This window comes from Anolis carolinensis, chromosome 1, assembly GCF_035594765.1.
Source record: "Anolis carolinensis isolate JA03-04 chromosome 1, rAnoCar3.1.pri, whole genome shotgun sequence".
NCBI lineage: Eukaryota > Metazoa > Chordata > Lepidosauria > Squamata > Dactyloidae > Anolis > Anolis carolinensis.
Window position 1 is genome coordinate 366,826,278 of NC_085841.1, and position 22,592 is coordinate 366,848,869.

Below are 22,592 nucleotides of genomic sequence, written 5' to 3' on the forward strand. Positions count from 1 at the left end.
TATTATTAGTATTACATTATAACATTACTATCAATATTATATGTATATATAATATTATATTATTAAAACTGATATAAAAATATTATATTATAAAACTGAGGGCAGGGGCCAGGTAAATGACCTTGGAGGGCCGCATCCGGCCCCCGGGCCTTAGTTTGGGGACCCCTGGTTTACAGCATACTCTGCAGAAACATTTCAGCTGTCTTCTGCAAAAAGGAAAAACAGCCAGCATCTTTAGCAAGACTTGCTAATGCTGATCTGTTATCATCAGTAAATGTCTGGTTTTTATACCAATTTTATTTACAAACATACCTGGGGTCATTTAAAAAAAAAAATCAGCCCAAGTGGGGTTGCAGTTGCATTGGCTGGTCCATCCATCCATGGCTATTATTTATACCCCATTGTTAAGCCAGGCAGGAAGAGATAGCTTGCACAAAGGCAGAGGAGACAATAAGAGACACACTGTATCCATGCATATGTTGACCTCATGTGCAAGGGCTGGTTTTGGGGCCAACGGCCGCCGGAGGGGCTGGGGCCAGAGCCTGCTCATATAAGAGCGCTTTTAATTTAGATTCTCTGTTTTTTCTCGCCTGCGGGGTAAATCCCCGGCACACTTGGCAGGAATGGGAGTTATGGCTCTCTCCCAGACACAGCAGACATCTTGAATGTCCATCAGCCTCGGGGAGATTGCCCCCACACGCCTCGCACTTCTTAAAAAAGGAAGCCATTACTCTAGCCTGCCTTAAGATATCCAAAGAGCGTAGTCCGAGTCCTTTCCGAGTCATATGGGCTGGAGAAAAGCGGTAAACGATGAAGCGGTCCAAGTCAAATCCGATTATACCAAATAGATTGAAAGAGCTAGAGGTTCCTAATGCTGACTGAGTGGCGGAAAAAAGAACTGGGGCTAGCCCCGCCCACCGGGCTATATATACTCTATTGGGGAGAGTGGGCGGGGCCTCCGCCAAAATGTTTCATTAAGAGGTTCTAGAAGGTTCCGAAATGCTGCGCAGGCGCAGTAGAAGATCCCATAAGTGCGATTTCCACAGAAGCACCACGAAGAAGAACCATGCATATGTTGACCTCATGTGCAAGGGCTGGTTTTGGGGCCAACATTATGGACAATTTGATATGATCTGTAGGGAAGTCGAGGGTCATTCTATGGAGAGGGAAAGCACCAGTGCTACTGGTGGGCTGTTAGCAATTGCGTGAGTTGCGTCCAAAAGACCTGGAGGGCTGAAGTTTGCCTATGCCTGACCAAGACTAATATATAGGGTAGTTAAACCTTCAAAAATAAGATCCATTTATTTATTTACAGTATTTATATTCCGCCCTTCTCACCCCGAAGGGGACTCAGGGCGGATCGCATTATACACACATAGGACAAACATTCAATGCCCATCCATCCCACTGATCCTTTGAGTCCTGTGGAACAGTGGGACAGATCTTGGTTTAACTATCCTATATATTAACCTAGGGGTTTGAAGCTGGGAAAATGGCTCAAATAGTAGCAGCCGCTGCTGTGAAACAAACCCAAGGGACAGCGGATGGAATCCACTCTGGAGGAGCCCTAGCAGGAAGAAGTAGTAACTGGCCCATTTTTTACACAATTTCATTTTTATTACAAAAAAGAAAGGCATCTGAACAGAAAAATGTCTGAACGTACACATGAAAAAACCCAATACAAAATCTCCACCCCAAACACAGCATGGTTCTAGCAACACGCTTCATGTCGTTGTTCAAGGGAAGGAGAGGAGCTCACATCTTTCAGGGCTGGCTGCCTTCGCTTGAAGTGCGGAGGACGTTTCCTTCAGAGCGGAAGAGGGGCCGAGATCAGGGGCTTAGGGGGCTTCATGTCGCCCTGAGCGAGAACTAAGAATTCATGAGTCCATTTCATTTCTGGGTAATTTGGGAGGGAGCCGAATTCCTGGCAAACGAGGGGCACAGCAACATACCAATGAGCACATCGCGAGTCTGTCACAAGGAGACCCCCGTGGGCAGCCCCTCAATGCACATGCAGAGAGACACGGGGGCCACAGAAAGGGCGGGTTCACATCCATCATCCCCCATTCGTTCGTTGTTCTAAAAAAATAACAAAACCCTTCACACTCCTTGCCTCCGGCCCCACGCTTCTTCCGATCAGGTGGAGGAGGCCTGGTAATATTGTCCGTAATTCCAAGCATTTGGGTAGTTGTACTAGGAGGAGGAGGAGGAAGAGAAAAGGGGAGAAAACGTTAACAGCAAGGAAGGAAAGAAGGAACAAAGCCATGAAGCCAAATACTGCTCAGCACAAGAAGGGCACTAAAGGCTCCCCTATTTTCTGCCTGCAAAACATAACATAAACAGGAGGTATTTGCAGAGTACTCTGCAGTGCTCAGACAAAATGGCACTCGACGCCAAGCCTCTTTTAAGAGAGAAAAGGCCACATGATAATAAGAACAGACTAAATGCAAGTCTGACACCACTTTAACTGCCATGGTTTAATGTTAGGGAATCCTAGGATTTGTAGTTTTTATGGCCTTCAGCCTTCCCTTCCAAAGAATACTGGTGTCTCCCCAAACCACATCTTCCAGAATTGCACTGCACAGAGCCATGTCAGTTCAGACTAAATTAATTCCACAATGTAGACACACCCATTAACTGGGTTTCTGTTTTCCAAATTGGCCGTCCTAGTTCCAGAGAGGAGAGAAAGGGAGGCCAGAGCAAAATACCTGCTAAGTAGCAATAACGTTCTAGCAAAGAAGTAGCTTTTATTGAAGAAGCAAGAATGGATTTACACACACTTCTGAGGCCTGAATACATTTCAGTCAGACCATATAAAAACCATTCCAGTTTGCTAGCTGCCCAATCAAAGGCATTATAAGCTCCATTATCCAGCTGTGTAAAACCTACCTGGTACCACGCGCTGTAGTTGTAGGCGGCCTGGCTGGCCTGCATGTCTCCGTCTGCCACCTGCCCCGCGGCCAGGGCTGCCTCGTCCCCGTGGGGCCGCTTCTCGTCCCCCTCCTCGCAGCTGCAAGAGCCGAAAGAGAGGAAGAAAAGGGCAGTCGTGAGAGGGGTCCCTGAAAGCATTGCTTGCATGACTGACCCACAAGGCCCCTAACCATTCACTAGCAAGTAACATGCCTGCAAGCGTATTACTTTGGCAGAAATAATCATAGCAAATCCAAATTTTTATATTATATGGCATTTCCTAGAAAGGTGACTTATACACGATGGATGGGCAGTCCATGCACATAATGCCAAAGACAGAGATCCAGGCAGGACGGGAAAGGCTCTGGAAGAGCCTTTCGAAGCCAAGCCTGTTGAAGTGGGAATGATTGTATATAGAGTTGTTTAAATGTAATTGAGTCATGGTTGTGCAATGTGTGCTAGAGATTGCATCATACACTGTGTGCTGCCTGCTATACCAGTGTGTAAAAGGTTAAACTTGGATTGCATCAGACAGCAGAGGATGAGATAAATAGCCCTCTACTTCCTATCTTTTTCTCTCTGTCCCTTCCCGTGTGTGCCTGCATGAGCTGTGTATCATCTTGTGAGATTTCCGTTCGTAAGTAAACTTTTGATAGATAAACGAAGACTGCAGCATCGTTATTTATCCAGAGCTTCCTCGTCAGTGACTTCTGCTGCGTGTGTGCCTAGCAAACCGCTCTGATAAAGCCTACACCGGGGTGCACTTGGGGAGGGGGGAGGTGGCATGGGCCCATCCCTTCACACACACTGCACATTTCTTGGTGCTCGCAGACGTGTGTCATGCCTCAACAGCCTTCCCTCCTTAAACACCACTCCCCTTGATTGGCTGAGGTGGTTCTGTCCTACGAGCTTAAAACTTTCAGTGGCCGATTCTCTCCTCTTGTTGTGGCAGCTTCTTGTGCCTGAAACTCAGGCCTTCCCTGCAGCCTTTAATGTAGGAAACTCCTGTACGTGACTTATCAGTGGATTAGTGTAACAATATAAAAGGAAAACAATCATTCCCAGGACGTATGGAGTCTGTTAATAGTGGCCACCATGAGGTCGAACATTCTCTTTTACCATCAACCTCTTACCCAGATGTAAGTAACTGTAAAGCTGTAATCATAATAAACCGTAAGCCACCACGGGTACTCTTGTCTGAGAGACAGTGTTCCAGTGTGCTGCTGATTCAGAACAAGCACGGAGGCAGGGAGAAAAGAGCAGCAGAGAAGCGCAGTGGAGGCATGCGTGTTACAGGCCTGTGACTGCAAATGACAGGGGAACCTAAGTGCTACTGTATTCCGTCTCCCAGGAGAGGCCATTGAAGGCTTGTACATTGGTGTTTCAAAAATAGTCTGTTTCTGTCTGTTAATGTTTTCCAGGTCTATTATATACAAAGAGCAAAGCAGGAACCATTTTCACCAATACACTAAGATCCCAATCTGTGCAGTAAATCAAAAAAGAAGGGCTGTTCAGGTGAAACTACACTGTGTGTTTAATGCAACTTGACACAACTTTACTTGCCGTGGCTGAGCACTACACAATCCTGAGAGCTGTATTTTTACAAGGCGTATTTTTCCCTATCAAAGGTGCCTCAACAAACCACAACTCTCAGAATTTCATAGCACTGAGCCATAGCAGCTCAAGCAGTATCAAAATGCATTATGAAATGTAGATACCCTGAGTGAGCCTTCTCTCCCACCCGGCACAATTAACACGGCCTCCAAGGCAGCATTCGAGAGGCAACCAATTCTCCCAGCGACATAATAAAACCATTCTCACCCATTCTCCGCTTTCCTTTTCAAAGTTTCTTGCTCCTTCAGAAGGGACTGGTGCTCTTCGTAGGCATCCAGAAGCCTGCAAATAAAAAGTGATTGAGGAGGTGAGGAGGGAGAAACGCTCAGTGTGCACAGGCCTGGGCAAACTTCGGCCCTCCCAGGTATTTTGGATGACAACTCCCACAATTCCTACCAGCCAGTAGGAGCGTCGAAGTTTACTCCTGCCTGCCACAGAAGCTCTCAGGAGAAACCTAAACCAAGACTGAGGAAAACACAGCAGGAGCCTTACTTGTTCACATCCATGCCAAAGTCCTCCATGAATTCCACTTTTCTCTGAGAGAATATGATCCTCATCTTGATGGGCAGGGTCCCGCTGATGGCTTTGTCGAAGCAGGCGATGATGTGCTCTTCGTTCTGCTTCAGGTCACCATTGTACTCGATTTCCAGCAGGTTGAGGTACAGCTTGGCATTATCCTGGGCCAAAGGAACAGGTATGTAAGAAGGCAGGGAAGAAAGCGGGTAGAAAAAGAGAAACACAGAAACCTCCACCGAGTTCAGGGCCTAAATCTCAACACATTGACCTCTATTAACACCTGGAGCCTTTGAGACTCTTGCCTCCAATGAGCAACAGGCTGTTTTTTTTTATATTTGAGGGGATATTTAAAGTTGTTACAATGTCAATAGTTCATTTTTAAATGTTCATTTCTGGCCTGTTTTTCATTTTTCTTGTTTTAAATTGTAAGACGCTTTGAGTCCTAATTTTGGGAGGATAGTCAGATTATTATTGTTGTTGTTTTATTTATTCAGCCAATCGAGAAAGCATTTAGAAAACAGCAAAAACCAAGCAGGGGCCCTCCACAATATGATCTCCTTTCAAATATTTAAACATCGCTATGAAATCCTCTATTAATTGACTATTATTATTATTATTATTATTATTATTTATTAACTGTATTGATACCCCGCCTTTCTTCCCATGAAGACACAAGGTGGCTAACAACCCCACCCTTTAGTCAAGTTTAAAAAGTGCAATACAAAGTTTAAAAATAATTGAATCGCATAGTGTCGTAAAAACAGATTAAAAAATAGGAACAGATTAAAAAATAATTTCCAAAGCCGCTCCTCACGGGGCTTCCAGAATGCGACCATTTTGGTCACCCTTCTCCGGTCACAGAAAGTCAGCATAAATGTGAAGAAACAGAATTTTGGATGAAGTGTCTTAACATTTGAATGTATTTTAATTATGTTTTTATGTATTTAATTTAAATTTAAATTTATTTCAAGTTTATGTCTAAGGCAGTATGCAAGTGCCGTCTGTAAGCCGCTTTAAGTCCCCTTTGGGGTAGAAAAAGACGGGATATAAATATGGTAAATAAATAAATAAAGATGGGACTAGAGCCCATAAGGGGTGAGACAAGAAGCCCGACAACTATTCTTGTGCATTTGTATAGAATTGCTATCAGGTTCTGTTTGTTTCATTCGGAAGGCTCCCATTTTTGTTTACAAGAGGCACCTTTCCAAATGGGCACTTTTGTTCCACATCCGAAAATACAAAAATTGATCCATTGGTGGCAATAGGCGGGCTTCTCTAGGCTCCCCTTCCCGTTTTAGGGCACAAATGGAGGGCACATCTACCACTCTTAGCCCAGCATTTTTTATCTAACTCATGAGACCATAATCCTTACATTCTTTGCACCACTGCCCAGCCTTTTACTATTTTAACCTGTTGTATTTTTTTTATATTTGGTGGTTTTACTTACCATTATATTGTTGTTAAAATGTTGGTTTTATTTATGTAATGTTAAATGTCTATGATGTTCATTTTACTGTATTTATTTTGCTTACTGTGGAAATTTGGGCTTGGCCCCATGTTAGCCGCCCCGAGTCCCTGTGGGGAGATGGAGGCGGGATATAAAAATAAAGTTGTTGTTGTTATCATTATTATTATTTGACATTTGGGTCGTCCCCCGGCTTAAGCTACCACTATTTCTGTGATGCTTTCCTCTCCGTCTGCAGAAGAGAACTGGGGTTAAATACAGGGCTTAAGCTACCACTATTTCTCTGATGCTTTCCTATCTGTCTCTACCAGCAACATCAGGTTAGAGGGACTGGTGTCTCCACGGAGCAGCCAGGGCCCTGCAGGGTCACAGTGTCATCACCGTTGCCGGTCACTGGCCGAAGGGGAGCGGCAACCAGGGGCCGCGGTCGAGGGGGGAGAAGAGGAGAGGCCTACCCTGTCGCGGTCGATGGCCTCCAGGAGGACCTTCCTGGCTTTGGGGAGGCTCTTCTGGACCTTGAAGAGGTGCCGGGCCAGCTTCACGGCGAAGAAGGAGGCCTCGTAGTTGGACTTGGAATTCCTGACCGCCTCCTGGAGCAAGTGCTCCGCCTCCTCCAGGTTGCCGTGCCTCCGCTCCAGGCTGACCCTGCGCAGGCGGATCATGGCCAGGCCAGAGACATTCTCCTCAAAGGTTTTCAGGATCCTCCTGGCCTCGTGGATGTTTCCTGGGAGCAGAGCAGAGAGGGATGAGAAGAAGAAGAGAGTGTGGAGGCTGGACGAAGGGAGAGGGGCGCAAGGTTATACCACAGGAATGGGCCAACTTGGCCCTCCTTCCAAGTGTTTTGGACTACAACTCCCACAATTGTGAGAGTTGAAGTCCAAAACACCTGGAGGGAGGGCCCAAGTTGGCCCATGCCTATTATAGCAGAACCAGGTCCCATCCTTGGGGTTCGGCAGCCTGCTTCGCTCCTGTTTGCCAAGTATGTATGTATGTACAGTAGAGTCTCACTTATCCAGCACTCACTTATCCAACGTTCTGGATTATCCAACGCATTTTTGTAGTCAGTGTTTTCAATACATCGTAATATTTTGCTGCTAAAGTCGTAAATACAGCAATTACTACATAGCATTACTGCGTATTGAACTACTTTTTCTGTCAAATTTGTTGTATAACATGATGTTTTGGTGCTTAATTTGTAAAATCATAACCTAATTTAATGTTTAATAGGCTTTTCCTTAATCTCTCCTTATTATCCAACATATTTGCTTATCCAATGTTCTGCCAGCCCGTTTATGTTGGATAAGCGAGACTCTACTGTATTTATTTATTTCTAACTTTGATATTTCGCCCTTCTCACCCGAAGGGACTCAGGGCAGCTTACAACAATTGGCAGAAATTCAATGCCTACACATAGCTAAAAATTACAAATAGTGCATACAATCAATTAAAACTATTACAATACAATATAAAAAATTTATAAGCATTAGTCCATATTGTGGAATGAGCTGCTGAAGGGATTGTTCTCCAGCAATCCCACTCCTCATGATGTCACAAGGACCTCCATATCTTGTTAGGGAGATAATACACTGTTAGATAGGAATGCATTGGCTATAACCCCATTGTGTAAAACTGTTGTAAAATACAGTTCTAATGGACATGTGGTCACACACCTATTGAAGGTGATGGGGAACTGGAAGGACAGGCAAAAGAAGTCATAATCATGTGACAGGCATGACAACGGTTGCATCTGTTGGAGATAGCAACCTTCTCAAGCCTCCTTTGTCTGTTTTATGTGTCTGTTTATTTTCTGAAGGTTATGTTTTCTTTCATTTGCAGTTATCTTAGCTCTATGTACTTAGAGCAGTGGGAGGGGCTGCAGACAATGCGACTGGTTCAGTGACTGTTTAGAATGTTGTTTTAAAAGGATGATAGTTAGAAGTCAGTTAAGCCTTAAGCCAGCTTCAGTACAGAAGTCTGATAGAGTGCACAAGACAGTGTAAGGAGTTAGAAGACGTTGGGGCTTGAGTCTGTTTGAGTACAGAAGTCTGTGTAGGAAGTTAGAAGTGTTGAGGCTTGAGTTCCTTGGAAGTAGACTGTTATTAAAGACAGCTATACAAAGCAATATAGTTTTGAGGCTGTTAAAGATTGTAAGTTAAAGATACAAACTGAAATGTTTTAAAGCTTAACTTGATAAGAAATGTACATTATTTATAAAGTTGTAAGTAAAACAAGCTTGTTATTTAAAGAAGTCTAATTGAATCTTTGTCTGCTAAAAACATCGAATAGAAACAAGATATTTATGTATGCAGTGATCATCCATTAACCAATAAACTAATGGAACACTCCTGAAATTCTGGTGCCCAATAGATTATGATCCTAACAGGTCACAATCCAATACCCCAATAGCATCATTCATTTTTGTCCCTGGCTGATGAAGAGAAACAATGGGTATAAAAGAGGGCAGCAAGCATGTGTTTTTTTTCCCCCTTGCCATTATTTTCCTCTTGCTTCTCGCTATACATTTGAGTGTATCTCTGTGCACATGCCACTGATTGATAGGACATCAAGGGATCCTAATGTGTGTGTATATAGCTGCACATAAAGCAACATGTCAAGATTAAAAGCCTCCACGGTGAGTAAATAAGTTTTCTAAAACAGTGAACTGCACAAGGTCAGGCTACGCAGTAAACTCTGCTGACAACTGATAAAGGACTCTGCTATGTTTGAGTTGATTTTTAAAGCTTGCCTATGAGACAATCAGCATATTTGGGAAGGGTGTGATCGTGAAGGAGAACTCTTAAACACACACTTATCTCACCGTTCTGACAGATTCTGACAGATCCTCATCCCCTGCCCACTAATAAATAGTACATGAGCTGACAAAACATAAAACTGAATTAAAGATCTCTCTCTCCTGGCAGGTCTACCCAGTCAATGAAAAACTATAAATTTTATATTTAAATTTAATTTGCATGCATGATTGTAATGTGTTTTAATCTTTGCTCTGTGTCTTTTAATATATGCATTCTGATGGTCTTATGTTTTATCGACACACATTATCCCCCCTCAAGCCTTGAAAGGTAAGTAAAGATAGAGATGATAATGATTTTGATAGTTGGGGGTAGTCCTGGAAGTATGTGTGACTCTGGGGAGGGGGACTGCCTAAGAAAGAAATATGTCCATGCTTTTCCTTTCATCTTTCTGTTGTTGACCAAGCAGACCTGAGGGCCTGGTGAGAGGCCAGTCCTTCCCTTCCTTAAATCAGCAAAGACCTAGAGCTGTGGCTGCCTTCCTTGCCTCCTCCCTCCCTCCCTTCTTTCTCTCCTTCCTTCCTTCCTCCCTCATTCTTCTCTTCCTTGACTTCCTCCTTTACTTCCTCCCTCCCTCCTTCTTCCCTCTCTTGACTTCCGCCCCCTTTCCTATCCTTCATTCCCTTTTCCTCCCTCCCTCCCTGGACTTCCTTCTTTCCTCTATCCCTGGACTTCCTCCCTTTTTCTTCCTCCCTCCTCCTCCTTCTTCCTCCCTCCCTGCTCACCTTGCTGCTCCTCGAAGGCGGCCCAGAGGAGGTGCACCATGGGCTTCTTGGTGAGGTGGATGGTGCATGCCCGGCTGTAGACGTGCCTCACCCCTTCGATGCTGTGGTTCTCCATGTACTTGGCATACTGCATTTGAAGACAGAGCAGAGACTGAATGCTTCCTACCTCACTTTGGGCCGCTAAAATACTTGAGAGAACTATAATAAAATAAAATTCTTGTGTTTAAACCCATTCAGCACCTTTATTGAACCATTAGACTAGTTTCTGTAAGGAAGGACGAAGAGAGGCAACGAAGTTGGCATATGCAGCTGTGTCAAATCTGGTTGCAAGCAGACCATCTCCTAATGCAACAGATATAGTTATACATGAACAACATTCGAACAAGAGAACAGAAGGCGAGTCATCGCTGAGCATCAATGTTTGCAAAAGGGAGAGAGCCAGAGCGGGGGGCGCCCCGTACCTTGATCCAGAACTCCTCATAGAGGGCACAGGAGATCACGCAGCGCTCAAAGAGGACCACCACCCGCTCGTGGGTCCCGTTCTCGATCTCAAAGTCCAGGTACTCCTTCCAGTTCTTCAGCTGGGTCTTCTCCAGGGGCTTCACGTGGAAATAGGGGCGCTTGATCTGCAAGAGAGCCAATTGACACAGAGAGGTCACTGCAAAACAGCCACAAGACCAGGAATCCAAACCTCTTGCTGCCTTTCAGAAAGGCCTAAACCAGGCATGGGCCAACTTTGGCCCTCCAGGTGTTTTGGACTTCAACTCTCATAATTCCTAACAGCCGGTAGGCTGTTAGGAATTGTGAGAGTTGAAGTCCAAAACACCTGGAGGGCCAAAGTTGGCCCATGCTTGGCCTACACACTTTACAATATACACAGTATATAAATGAACAAGTCAAGTAGAAAATAGCATCCCAGATTTGTGGCAAAAGATGGAAATAAATTTGGTATCAGAGCAATTCAAGCTTTCCTGTCATCCTTCAGCCATAGGATAAGAAGACAGGACTCACTAGGAAAGACTATCATGCTTGGCAAAGCCAAAGACAGCTGGAAAAGAGGAGGCTGCAATAGCTGATGTAACTGCTGCCCCTTGAGCAGGGCACAATAATAAACTTGACTTGACAGCAATTAACAACCCCCAACTGAGCCCAGTGACGGGCTTAATATAGTACCTATCCTCCTGGTTTTAACCTTCACACTGTATGGGGTATGGTGATGTTGATACCTTGCCTTTGTGCCACCCACAATGAGTAAACAGAAACAGGGCTGGTGGAAAGCACAATGCAGTTTTTCCTGCTGCATATCCACTTCTGATCAGAAGAGCATCTGAAGTGTTTTCAAGAAAAGCTAACCAATGAAAGATGTGATCAACAGAGAAAAGTGTGACATACAAAGCAAATCTGACACTTCCTCACTTCAGAGACCTATGCTTCATGCAAGAAAGGACAGACTAAGAAAACACAACTGATACAAGCAAACAAAACCCATATTTTATCGTTTCGCTTCTTGACTTTGAGGCTGCAATACACCATGGGCATTTGATTTATTGTATTTATTGTATTTACAATATGATTTATTGTAGTTTTTAAGCTAGCCTCACTGTTTTTAATGCATTACACAACTCCTGGCCTCAGATGTGGTCAGGGTAAGTTACAGGAAGATTTAGGTCCCAATACAGAGCAAACATGCAGTGGGAAGACACAAAGCCAAGAACCTGGCGCTGCTATTCATCTCCACTGTGTTCCTTGTGCAAAAGGCCAAGGAAAGGCTCTAAGCTCTTCTCTAATGGCTCAAAACCCGTGCGGACACATTGCTATCTATTGCAGCATCCACTTCCACAGCATTTTTAACACGTCTCCTCTTCCAGGAGTGGACTTTCCTTCTGAGGGGTAGACTTCTCTCACTTCCTACTGTCTCAGCCCCATTCTTAACTAGGAATCCTTTGCAAGTTGGACGTTTGTAACTCAAGGACGGCCTGTACTCCCAAAGGTTTGGGTGTTGCTCCTAAACTGCAAGAAGATCTATACAATCACAAACTATAATAGGGTTCCATTGCCACAACACTGAGTTAGCATGCATATGAAACACATGCATATGAAATATATAGTAAGAAAACTTGTTTGAACTGGAAGATACTCCGATAACTTAAAACATTTGACCTACTTTGAGCTTCCTCGAAGAATAGTTTGCACATTTTTAATTAAATGAGTCACCCACGACGTGTCACACAGCCCACTGAATTTCCCATGAAGAGACGCAGGTGAGTGCTTTGGCATGATATAAATGCATACAGAAATAGACTTCCCTGAGAAAATCATACGCTTGGCCTAATCTGCTTTACATGGTGGCTACAATCCATGACTCTAACCCTTTTAAGAGAATCTGTCTCTCTTTAATTGCCTTTTTAAGGGGAAAGCGACATGCCAGCCAGCCAGCCGTGTGGAATGCAAGCCATGCATCAAAGCCTGCCAACTACAGAGAAACTGGATGGAGGCCAAAGGGATCGGGAGGCACACCCGAGTTATGTAACGTCCCCTGCCTTGGCCTTGCAGAAAAGCCACATGTCCCACTGTCTGCCGCTTGGTCTTCAAGGCAGAACCATTCAACATCCCGTCTCTGCACGAGACCTCTATGAAAATGGTGCAAGGAGATTAAGGTTGCCTTGGGCCAACAGAACCAGCCAGCAATTCCACAGAGGAGCATGAGTCCTTGAGGCCTGTCTTCTTGAGCCTGTTGATTGAGTAGCATTACAAATAAAAGTCAGCCAAGTTCCTGTAAAATTATGTATGTCCGTGCCTCCATTAAGTTCTTTGAGTCTTCTGGAACAGTTCTTGAGTACCATAAGAGGACAATGTTCAGTGCGCTTCCAGATTTCCACTCTTGTGCTATTCACTGTCAGGACTCTGGCAACTAGAATTAGGAGTGTCATTAGGTCCTTATGTGCTAACTGAGCATTGGAACCAGAGGAAATGTTCACCAATGCTAAATCTGGAACTAACTGCACTTGCTGGGTGGTAAGTTAATATTGTTAATATTGTTTTAACATTTGTTTATTTTAAAATGTATTGTAATGATTTTGAATCTCCTTATAAAGAGAAAAATATATAAATATAAATAACAACTGCAACACTGGGTGCAGTGCCAAAAGACCTTGGCCAGCACTTTAAAACAATTGGCGCTGACGAAATCACCATCTGTCAGCTACAAAAGGCCACCCTATTTGGATCTGCACGCATAAATCACATAGTGCTAGACACTTGGGAAGGGTCCAATGTGTGATCCAATACAACAGCCAGCAGTACATAAGCACATTCATATGTGCAGGAAGGTGCTCCTCCAGTCCTTTGGACACACCCTGTCTGCTTTGCACTTCACAACACACCTGGTCAGCCATTACACTATGAATAGCAAAGGCCTGTTTCTGCCTAAGAAGCAGGTTCTGAGCAACATTGTCAGCCCCTGACTTTTCTGATGCTGCAAGAAACAGAACTTTCTAAAAACACCAGAGGACATGCAACTCTTTGCTGAGCTGAGAATAAGCAGTGGGTTTCATTCCCCCCCCCCCCAATTGAGAGAATTACTCCTCTCCAACTTGTATGCATAAAAAAAACATTTCTCTGCCTTTTAAAACTCCCAAGGAAAACTGAGGATTAAAGAGGAAGGGATCTTCAGGATCTAGTTGAACTTGGCTAAACCTGGAGCACTGGGACATCTCTCCGCCCTTTCTTGGGAGACTGCCTAATTATGGCAAACAGACACAAGTGAACTCTAACAAATGAGAAAGGCATGGATCTCATTCAAAGAGAGAAGCAAGGCATAAAGTTCTTCAAATAAATAGATAAATGTATTTAGGTGGAATTCCCTGCTGGGTCGGAAGCCCCAGTGCTCTCAAAACTTGCTAATTAAATCAGTGGGATGCAATGCAATCATGAAAATACATCTTAAAGCAGGCATGGGCAAACTTTGGCCCCTAGCGGGTGTTAGGAATTGTGGGAGTAGAAGTCCAAAACACCTGGAGGGCTGAAGTTTGTCAATGCCTGTGTTAAAAGTACAATAGTAAATCCCAAAGCACAACTGTGTCCTCCTGCCTGGCAGAATGGGATTGGAATGGAGGGTCCCTGTGGCCTCTTCTAAGTCTATGAACTTCAAAGACAAAAGGAGACAAGACACCAATCTTGCCTGTGCCAGACATGAGACATTAGAATTAGAGAATGCATCTTTCACTAGAGAAGAGGCGTGCCCATAAAGGAATGCAGAGGGGAGAATTCCTTTAATGCAACCACTGGAACAGCTGCCTCCGCCAAAAGGGAGCACAACTCTATCTCTGTGCAAATCTGCCACCTTGACGGAAGACAGGCAGAAGCAGTCACAAGGCATTCATGTGAACCAGGAGACAGCTTCCCGGGGAGTCCTTTGTGTTGGATTTCAACCTCACACTGTTCAAGTCTGCAGTCCTCAATGAGAAGTAGATAAGATAGCATTAAGCGAGGCTGAGGGAATCCCTTCTTTCCCCCTCATCCCTGAATGCCTGTAGTTGCTGTGTCTGTTTTCTCTCTGACCTTTCTTCCCCCCCCCTCCCCCATCCTAATTGATGACTTAGAATGGAATTCTTCAGGATGCATGTTCCCTTTGTTCTAAAACCTCGTGGTCACTTCTTTTTCACCTCCTTTTTCACCACCCTGATTTCTCTCTACTCTGTGTGAATGGGAAAATGTAGGCTTTAGGGATTTTTCCTTTTGTTGAACCTTAAAAATAATGGAGTTAGAACGGATGCTTAGACCCAATCTTTTCTATCAAGAAATGTAATTGTTACGTTTTAATAAACCTTTGGAAACCTGTAAGATTGAGCTCTGCATCTAGCTTCCTTAACTCAAGAATTATTTACAGCCACACCATCGCTGCCTGCTGCTTGATGTGAGCTGAACTGCTCTGTTTCGTATTTTTAAATACTTTGCTATTTTGGGGAATTTCCCTAACACTCTGAGGAACTGAAATGGAATACTTTCAAAGTAAGTGGATTATGTAAGGACTCCATCCTGAGACAGCCAGGGCTTCCTGGACTGGAAGAAAACATGGATTTGTCCATGTCATGGCTATTATTATTATTATTATTATTATTATTATTATTATTATTATTATTATTATTATTATTTGGGGGGGGGGCAAAGGGAAGCAAAACAAATGCTCCTTCATGTGTACACATCACATTGAGGCAGCCAACAGGACACTGGTCTGCCTTTTCAGGCCAAACAGGATCAGAAATATTCAGGAAGGGGCTTCTACTGCTTGCATTGATTTTAGTTCAGGGGCTTCTGTCAGGGAAGGGAACAGGCCCTGCCTGCCTTGTCCTTTAGCCGTGCAATGGAGCAAAGCCTCTCCCATAGGCAACCCATTGCAATGGAAGGCACTCTCAATATAAACACAAGCAGCAATCAAGGCCAGTCATAATTTCACAATAATCCGGCTCTTTTTTTGTTGCAACTAGCATTAAGTATCAAGCCTTCTGCTTTTTTGTTGTGATGATATTAAGATTTTAATTAGAAAACGAAGCTGATTTCCAAATGAAATTAAAAAGCCAGGGCAAATCCTGCAATTGACTTAAGTAATTTTTTACAAAGTTTTAATCAACTGCCTACCCAACAGAAATCACACATCAAAGCACAAAAATACAAGGTTGGCTTACAATTGTCAGCATTGTTCCTGATGTCCCAATTCTATGGTATCAGAAAAATACCCAAGTGCCAAAACTAGTATGTGCAACTGTGCCATGCATCCTCTCACTCAGTTTTCATACAAAGCCCCAAGTATCATCCAATGCATTTCATGACAGGACTATGCCAACCAACTCACTCCTTCTTCAAAGGTCCACCTCTTGCTGACTTCATGCTCATTGTGGTTGAACATTTCTTGATGGATCTCAATGATTCGATGCCGCATGTTTTCTATTTCAGTGATTAGCTGTGGGGAACACAGACACAAAAAGAGAGCTTTCAATAACATGTAGAAAGATATAGTTCTGTTTCAAAGTGTTTATGGCAGCCTTTTCTGAAGCAAATGCATATGCACACCTAAGCCCAACAAATTTAGAAAACAAGATATTCTTCTGGTACATAATCTGGCAGGTGAAGAATCCCAAAGACGCCCTACAGCTAATGATGATGACAATAATAATAATAATAATAATAATAATAATAATAATAAATAATTTTATTTGTTACCCGCCTCACTTTTTGTTACTCTCCTCACAGCTAAAGGTGGGGCACAACACAATTAAACAAATCTTATAAAATACATACAATAAAGTGTATATACTACAACACAGTGCTATAAAATATATACATTAAAATACATGGTACAAAAATTAAAATGTAATAGAAAAGAATGTAAATCATTTAAAATTGGCCTTTGGGATTCTGGCCTGCTGAATAGTGCTCTAAGGAGAAACCCCCAGCTGCTCCTGGGATACGGAACATGGGAAGGGAGGCACATAACAGAATTGGGAAAGCCGTGGAGGTTGCTGCCAGGCAGGGACTCAATGCCATATGAGTGGGCCACAGGACAACTGTGTAAGTAACAAGCGCTCAGTTTTAAACAGAAAAGTCCCAGACCTCTGGAGTCCACTCTAGTGTGTTGTTTGCTCTGAGCTGCACTAATCCAGCCTCTCTAGACTTTGCAGGCATGCCAGTCCTGTGTTCCCCAAAATATCCTAAGCCTCAAGTCTCCCCCCATTCCAACCTCAATTGGAGTATAGACCCAAATAAGCCCACAATCCCGCCAGCATTAAAGGAGCAGTGGGCCTCCCCACTCCCAAACTTGCTGAGGTGAGAGAAGGCCCTCTCTTTAGCTGTGCAGCCACCTAACTACCTTCCCAGCTTTCAAGGGTAGTGGAAAGAGCAGGGATTGCTTGGACAGACCACGAGAGAGCCTTGGTGGCGACACGTGGCCTCACCACTCTCATTGGGATGCCAAGAGGCCAGTAAGAGGAAGGCTAGGTTCGCTTTCCTGGAGAGGAAGGAGCTGGTAATGACCTTTCCTCCATGTGACAAAGCGATAGGTAGCCAAGAGGTACAATTCTGCTTATGATCAGTTCACATGAATCATGGAATGCATTGTCAAAAGCACACCTGCTACCTCTGGGATGAGGGAATCCAGTCTGGCTAAGGGACAAGAGGCCAACGGATTGATTTTTTACATGTGACGAAGCCTGAAATGAATGTCAGTGTAGGCCTGAACCTACCTGCTGATGCCATTTAGAACAGACTCGCTGAACAAACTAATGAAGGACAAAACAATTTACAGCAGTGCAAACGACTGCTTCATTGGGTCTTCTCTAGGCAAAGGAAGACATTCCGTTTCAGCCTTATTTAGCACTCACTCCCAAGCACATCCTTTATAACAAGCAGCAGGAAGACTGAACAAAGGCTGGTGCCTCAACCAAAGTACTTAAACTCTCCCTCAGATACATTGGGAAATCAGACAGGCTGTATACAGATCTATCCATTTGCACAAGTTACCTTTGCAGGGTCAGTGATTTCTTCAGTCCCAGAGGGGAAGTCATCTCCCGGGGGTGCCTCTTCCCCATTATGACTATGGGCAGAAGCCAGTTCCCTGCGGAGCTGAACAAATTGCTCGGTGCTTAGAATGTCTCGGGGCAGATTGTTCTGCACATGCTCTTTGAACCTGCAGAACAACAAGACATATTCCTTATGTAACACATCATTATGCTCCTTGTGGCACATGACAAGAAACCACACTTTGCTTTACAGCTTGAGACACCAAGAAGGTACCATAAGCACCCGTCGGAAAGGAGGACATTCAAGATTCACTGAACCAAGGACAGAATGAACAACCAGCTCTGGCAGAGAAGCTGGGCTGTGAAGGACAGGTTGCTCACCTGTAACTGTTATTTCTTTTTATGGTCTTCTGTGAAGTCACACAACTGGATATTCTATGTCTGCACAAAGCCTCTTCGGAGCCTTTTAGAATCGCTAAGCAGAAAAGGTTTGGGTGGTAACTGTCCCAAGGCTATATAAAGCCCTTTTGCTACACTGCAGCCGAGCTCAGTAATCTCTGCTCGCTTCAAGCTATTTAATTTTTGTTATGTCTGACTAGAAGTTTTAGTCAGAGCTCCAGTCTTCATTTGTGCTGTCATTTTGCTTAGCTCACTCTCTTTCTTGCTTGTTCTGACAGACTTGGGAACTCTCCCTACATCACGGCCTGTGGGATAGCCTCTACTACAAGATTCAAGATATTTGAGCAATGTAATGGGAAATTCACAGGCACTGATGGACACTCTAAGTGCCTTATGTGCCTAAGTGAAGAACATTTAGCTCAACTGCATTCAGTTCCAGGAAAAATCAGGAGGCCCTGATCAACAGACTCTGTTTCCCTCATCGTCTGTGCCAAACAGTCAACTTCAACGCCTTGGGTTCAGCCCAGCGGCTCCTTCGAGTTCAGAGAAACCTGTGCCTGCACTCACTTCTCCAATGATAATAGCTAGTCACAAAATGCTTGGTCAAGGAGGAGGCTGCCTCTCACTCCAAAAAAAACAAGTCAAAGGAGCCCACTCCTTCTCCTGAGAAGCCAGTTATGTCGGGCAAAGCATACAAAGCTGAGGAGGCCAGGAAGAAGATGCCCAAAAAGCCCTCTTGTCAGAAGTATTCTCATCCTTCTGGAGAAATTGTGTGATTCTCAGAGTTGAATCTATATACCCAGAAGTTGTATGATACCCAATTGTGAGATTCACAGAAATCAAGGTGAAAAAACATTAGTTCCCCCAGGGCACTCAGTGCATGTCACTAAAGCAAGTGCACAGTTCACAAAACTATGCTCAGGTTGAACAGGAAAAGTTTCCTGCTCAGTGAAGCTGTTGTAGGAAACACACAAGCAGCTTCAAATCCTCTATCTTTAATGCAAGAAATGCAATGCTTCCCTTCCCATCTTTCAAAATCATTATTACAATTTAAACTAGGTTTTTTTGCTGCTCCTTTGGGATGTGGGTTAAAATAACGGTCCAATAGTTCAGCATGCATCCTTTTTTAATAACATATGCATGCATAAGTACCATTAGGTAAGTGGATATACACCTTTGGCTGTGGTATAAGATCCATATTCAATGGAAGACTGAATGCCACTGGGCACTGCATGTGCAGGAGGGCAATGTCCATTTTGCATCTGTTTGCATACATTCTGTTGTGGTGTTGGAAATCATCAATGCATGATGGCAATAGAACTCTTAGTGTAAAGTTACACATTGGCCTACATTCTGTTGTGAGTCCTGACTAGAGCAGACCCATTCAATCAATGCAATTTGCCTACGTGTTAATTTACCATCCAACAGTTGCCTGAATAGGCCTTCTAACTGATAAAGTGATCATTCCCATCATTACACTGTTTTTATATAAAGCACCCAAAATGCCTGGAAGCTACAGTGCCACCTCAAAGCATTGTAACAACCCCTCCCTTCTCCTGCTTGAAGCACAATGAAGGTGGGAAGGGAAAGGACTGAACACAAAAACAGTCACACCAGCCAAAGAATGCTAAGAGAACCTTACCTTTGAAAGTGATGGCTGTACAGCTGAGTCGGGATTCCAAGAATGCGGTCAAACACAGCAGTGACAGCTTTTAGGCTGCCCTCATCATTTTCCCAGTTTATATACATTTCCCAGAGTTTGTCTGAGCGGAAATCCGTACCTGCAGCTAAGACTGCGTGCTCATAGGTCCTGGGAAGGAAAACAATGGCGGGGATCATGGAAGCATTGCGTCAGTATGAAACAAGCAACTTTCACTTTAAAAAAAAAACACTGCTGCATCAGGCCTTTTCAGCAATAGACTGTGGAATTGTTTATAATGATCATTTCATGTGCCCAGGAAACTTAAACAACCTGGGTTCTTTCATATACTTCCATCAGCCCCAAGACACGAGGCCAATGGTCAGAGGTGACGGGAATCAGGCTAAAACATCTCTGATTTGATGCAAGTTGTCGAAGGCTTTGACCTAGTTGCCCCATATTTTTTTAAGGAATGTAACTATTAAAAAAAATAGGACTGTTCAGTAAAATCCTGTGAGGGCTTTATGTGTATTTATAGCACATATTTACATTAAGTGTAAAGTAAGACATTGTGGTCCTCCACATATGGGTGCATTAGGACTCCAAGCAGCATGGCCAAGGGTGAAGAATAATGGCATCTGCAGTCACCTGGAGGATCCCAGCACTCACCCCGCATTGTTACAATACAGGGATTAAAGCACAGGGACTCTGCCCAGGGCTAACAGACACAGGTTGCCCATCTTTCAGTTCCTCCTTCCAGAAGCCAGAATTACACACAAACATGATTTTCATATTAGGTTTTTTTTTTTAAAAAATACAGAGGCATTAGAATAAAACGTATGTTCAAACCTCCTTGTCTTATAAAGTTCCACTGTATTCACCTGCAGCCAGGACTAGAAAACATTTTAAAATGATAGCTCAGGGAAAGCAACTCCATGCTTTATGAGAGAAAGTGTTAGGGGGTTGGCAAGAACATGACTCTGTAAGAATCCTTATGTGAGGTAAGCAAGCTTAATGCGAGATGTGCACAGAAAAGCCTGGGAGGGACATCCAGTGAGCTGCACAGTAACACATGGGTGACTATGTGCCTCCCGGGAAGAAGGGATGAAAACAAATCTGTGCCTTTGAGGCTGAAGTGGCTTCCCACTCCCAGGAGAACAGCCCTTTCCTGTCAGTATCAGGGCTGAAGGAGGGAGCCACTCCCCAGAACAAAAGACGCCTTACTGAAAAGACATTTTGCGCTGGCTCTATATCACTACATGCCTCAAGGGGAAGAGGATGTCTACGCACAGAGCACTCCTCTATTTGCCAGCCTAAATGGTGATTAGCCCATAAACTCGACAATCAGCACAACACCCAAAAACTAAAGCTTAACTTTCTCAATGAAAACCCATTATCATTTTGCTAACAATGTTATCAGCAGAGCAACCCCTGGGTTGCGGTGAGTTTTCCGGGCTGTATGGCCATGTTCCAGATGCATTCTCTACTGACATTTCACCCACATCTATGGCAGGCATCCTCAGAGGTTGTGAGGTCTGTTGAAAACTATCTGTGGAAAGAATTCTTGTCTGTTTGAAGCAAGTGTGAATGTTGCAATTGAAGGCCGACCACAAAGATCAGTATTCAAGTTTCCCAAGGGCCAATACCAGACAAAGAAAGCATCTTCTATTCCTCAGCCCTACAATGTCATGACCCCAATTTCTTGGTCAGGTAGAATTCAGGCTGGCTGCATTTACCAGACCTATTAGCTGGATCTTAGTGCAAAAGGAATATGCTTAGAATGAAAAAATTATCCGCTGAGGGCTCACATCCGACCAGATAGAAAATATACTCCTAATTATTACAAGTTTTCTTCTTGAAATCTGGATATCTTTATTATTATCGCTGTGCCTGCTGCTTGAAAGCCTAGTCCCACAACCATGTTTTAAGTTTTTTCCTAAAGGATAGGAGGGAGGGGGCTGACCTGATTTCATCAGGGAGGGAGTTCCACAGAAGGTGGGCCACCACTGAGAAGGCCTTGTCTCCCATCCCCACCAATTGAGTTTGCAACGGTGGTGGGATCGAGAGAAGTGCCTCTCCTGATGATCTTAACCTCCAAGGTGGATCCATAGAGAGATAGAAGTTCAGACAAGTAAACTGGACTGGAACCACTTAAAGCGCTTTTGATACTAAAAAGACAAATGTCAAAAATAGTACCAATACAAATGTCCTAGAAATACAAATGTCCAAAAATAACCAATTCAACAGAGAGCAACTTCTAGTGGAACATGACATCTCCTATTCCACATGAAGGAACACCATGCTGAACTAAAGACTTGTTGGCACAAGGTACACCTTATAAGGCAGGCATCGGCAAACTTTGGCCCTCCCTCCTGGTGTTTTGGACCAATTCCCACAATTCTTAAGAATCAGTAGGCTGTTAGGAATTGTGGGAGTTGAAGTCCAAAATGCCTGGAGGGCCAAAGTTGGCCCTTGTCTGCCATACACGATACATCTGCCTAAACCAAATTATACGGCACAGAGAAAGCACACAGGATTATCTTTTCCCTCGACTCACCCCCGGATGGTGCCCACGGCTTCAGGGTCACTGGCATCCAGCGTCTCTTTGAGGAAGTTGATGTAATGGATCCAGAGATCAATGCTCAGAGGTATAGCCTGCAGCCCTCTCCGATACACCTACAAAGAGAACACCAGAAAGAGCTATCCTTCAAATCCTCCGTTTAGAGCACAAGAGAGAGGCATCACTGTGTTATCCGGTGAACCTTAAGAAATACTAATGTACTGGAATTTTGTGTAAATGATCTACCATTACCATTTGGGTGGAGGTTGGCTAGAACATGGCAATGCTCTGATCTCCACGTCTTGGATCTTCAAGGCGCAGCGGTCTCTGCGTCTGACCAGGCTGTGTGGGCAGGCCTTGGGGTACAGACCATAGGGCACAGACCCTTTAGAGCACCAATGACAGCGTCTGACCAAAAATGCAACAAGATGTAGCAATAG

The 22,592-nt window shown here is 44.0% G+C and overlaps 1 protein-coding gene and 1 non-coding gene across 3 annotated transcripts in view; both read right to left on the bottom strand.

Annotated features, from left to right (window-relative positions):
* Positions 1–1,595: 1,595 nt before the first annotated feature.
* The window catches only part of prpf39 (pre-mRNA processing factor 39), a 41,542-nt gene continuing 20,545 nt past the window's right edge, over positions 1,596–22,592 (bottom strand). For both annotated transcript variants that reach the window (XM_062968733.1, XM_062968732.1), the window contains exons 4-14: positions 22,150–22,268; positions 19,596–19,763; positions 17,556–17,721; positions 15,892–15,999; positions 10,502–10,666; positions 10,041–10,167; positions 6,961–7,229; positions 5,017–5,201; positions 4,732–4,806; positions 2,890–3,010; positions 1,596–2,193 (exon numbers count right to left, since the gene is read on the bottom strand). In XM_062968733.1, the coding sequence (XP_062824803.1) occupies positions 2,137–2,193; positions 2,890–3,010; positions 4,732–4,806; positions 5,017–5,201; positions 6,961–7,229; positions 10,041–10,167; positions 10,502–10,666; positions 15,892–15,999; positions 17,556–17,721; positions 19,596–19,763; positions 22,150–22,268 (1,560 nt within the window). In that variant the 3' untranslated portion in view covers positions 1,596–2,136. The remainder of the gene's footprint in view (positions 2,194–2,889; positions 3,011–4,731; positions 4,807–5,016; positions 5,202–6,960; positions 7,230–10,040; positions 10,168–10,501; positions 10,667–15,891; positions 16,000–17,555; positions 17,722–19,595; positions 19,764–22,149; positions 22,269–22,592) is intronic.
* LOC134295807 (small nucleolar RNA SNORD127) lies at positions 6,814–6,894 on the bottom strand. The gene has a single exon (XR_010002413.1). It is a non-coding gene; the product is annotated as a small nucleolar RNA SNORD127 (small nucleolar RNA).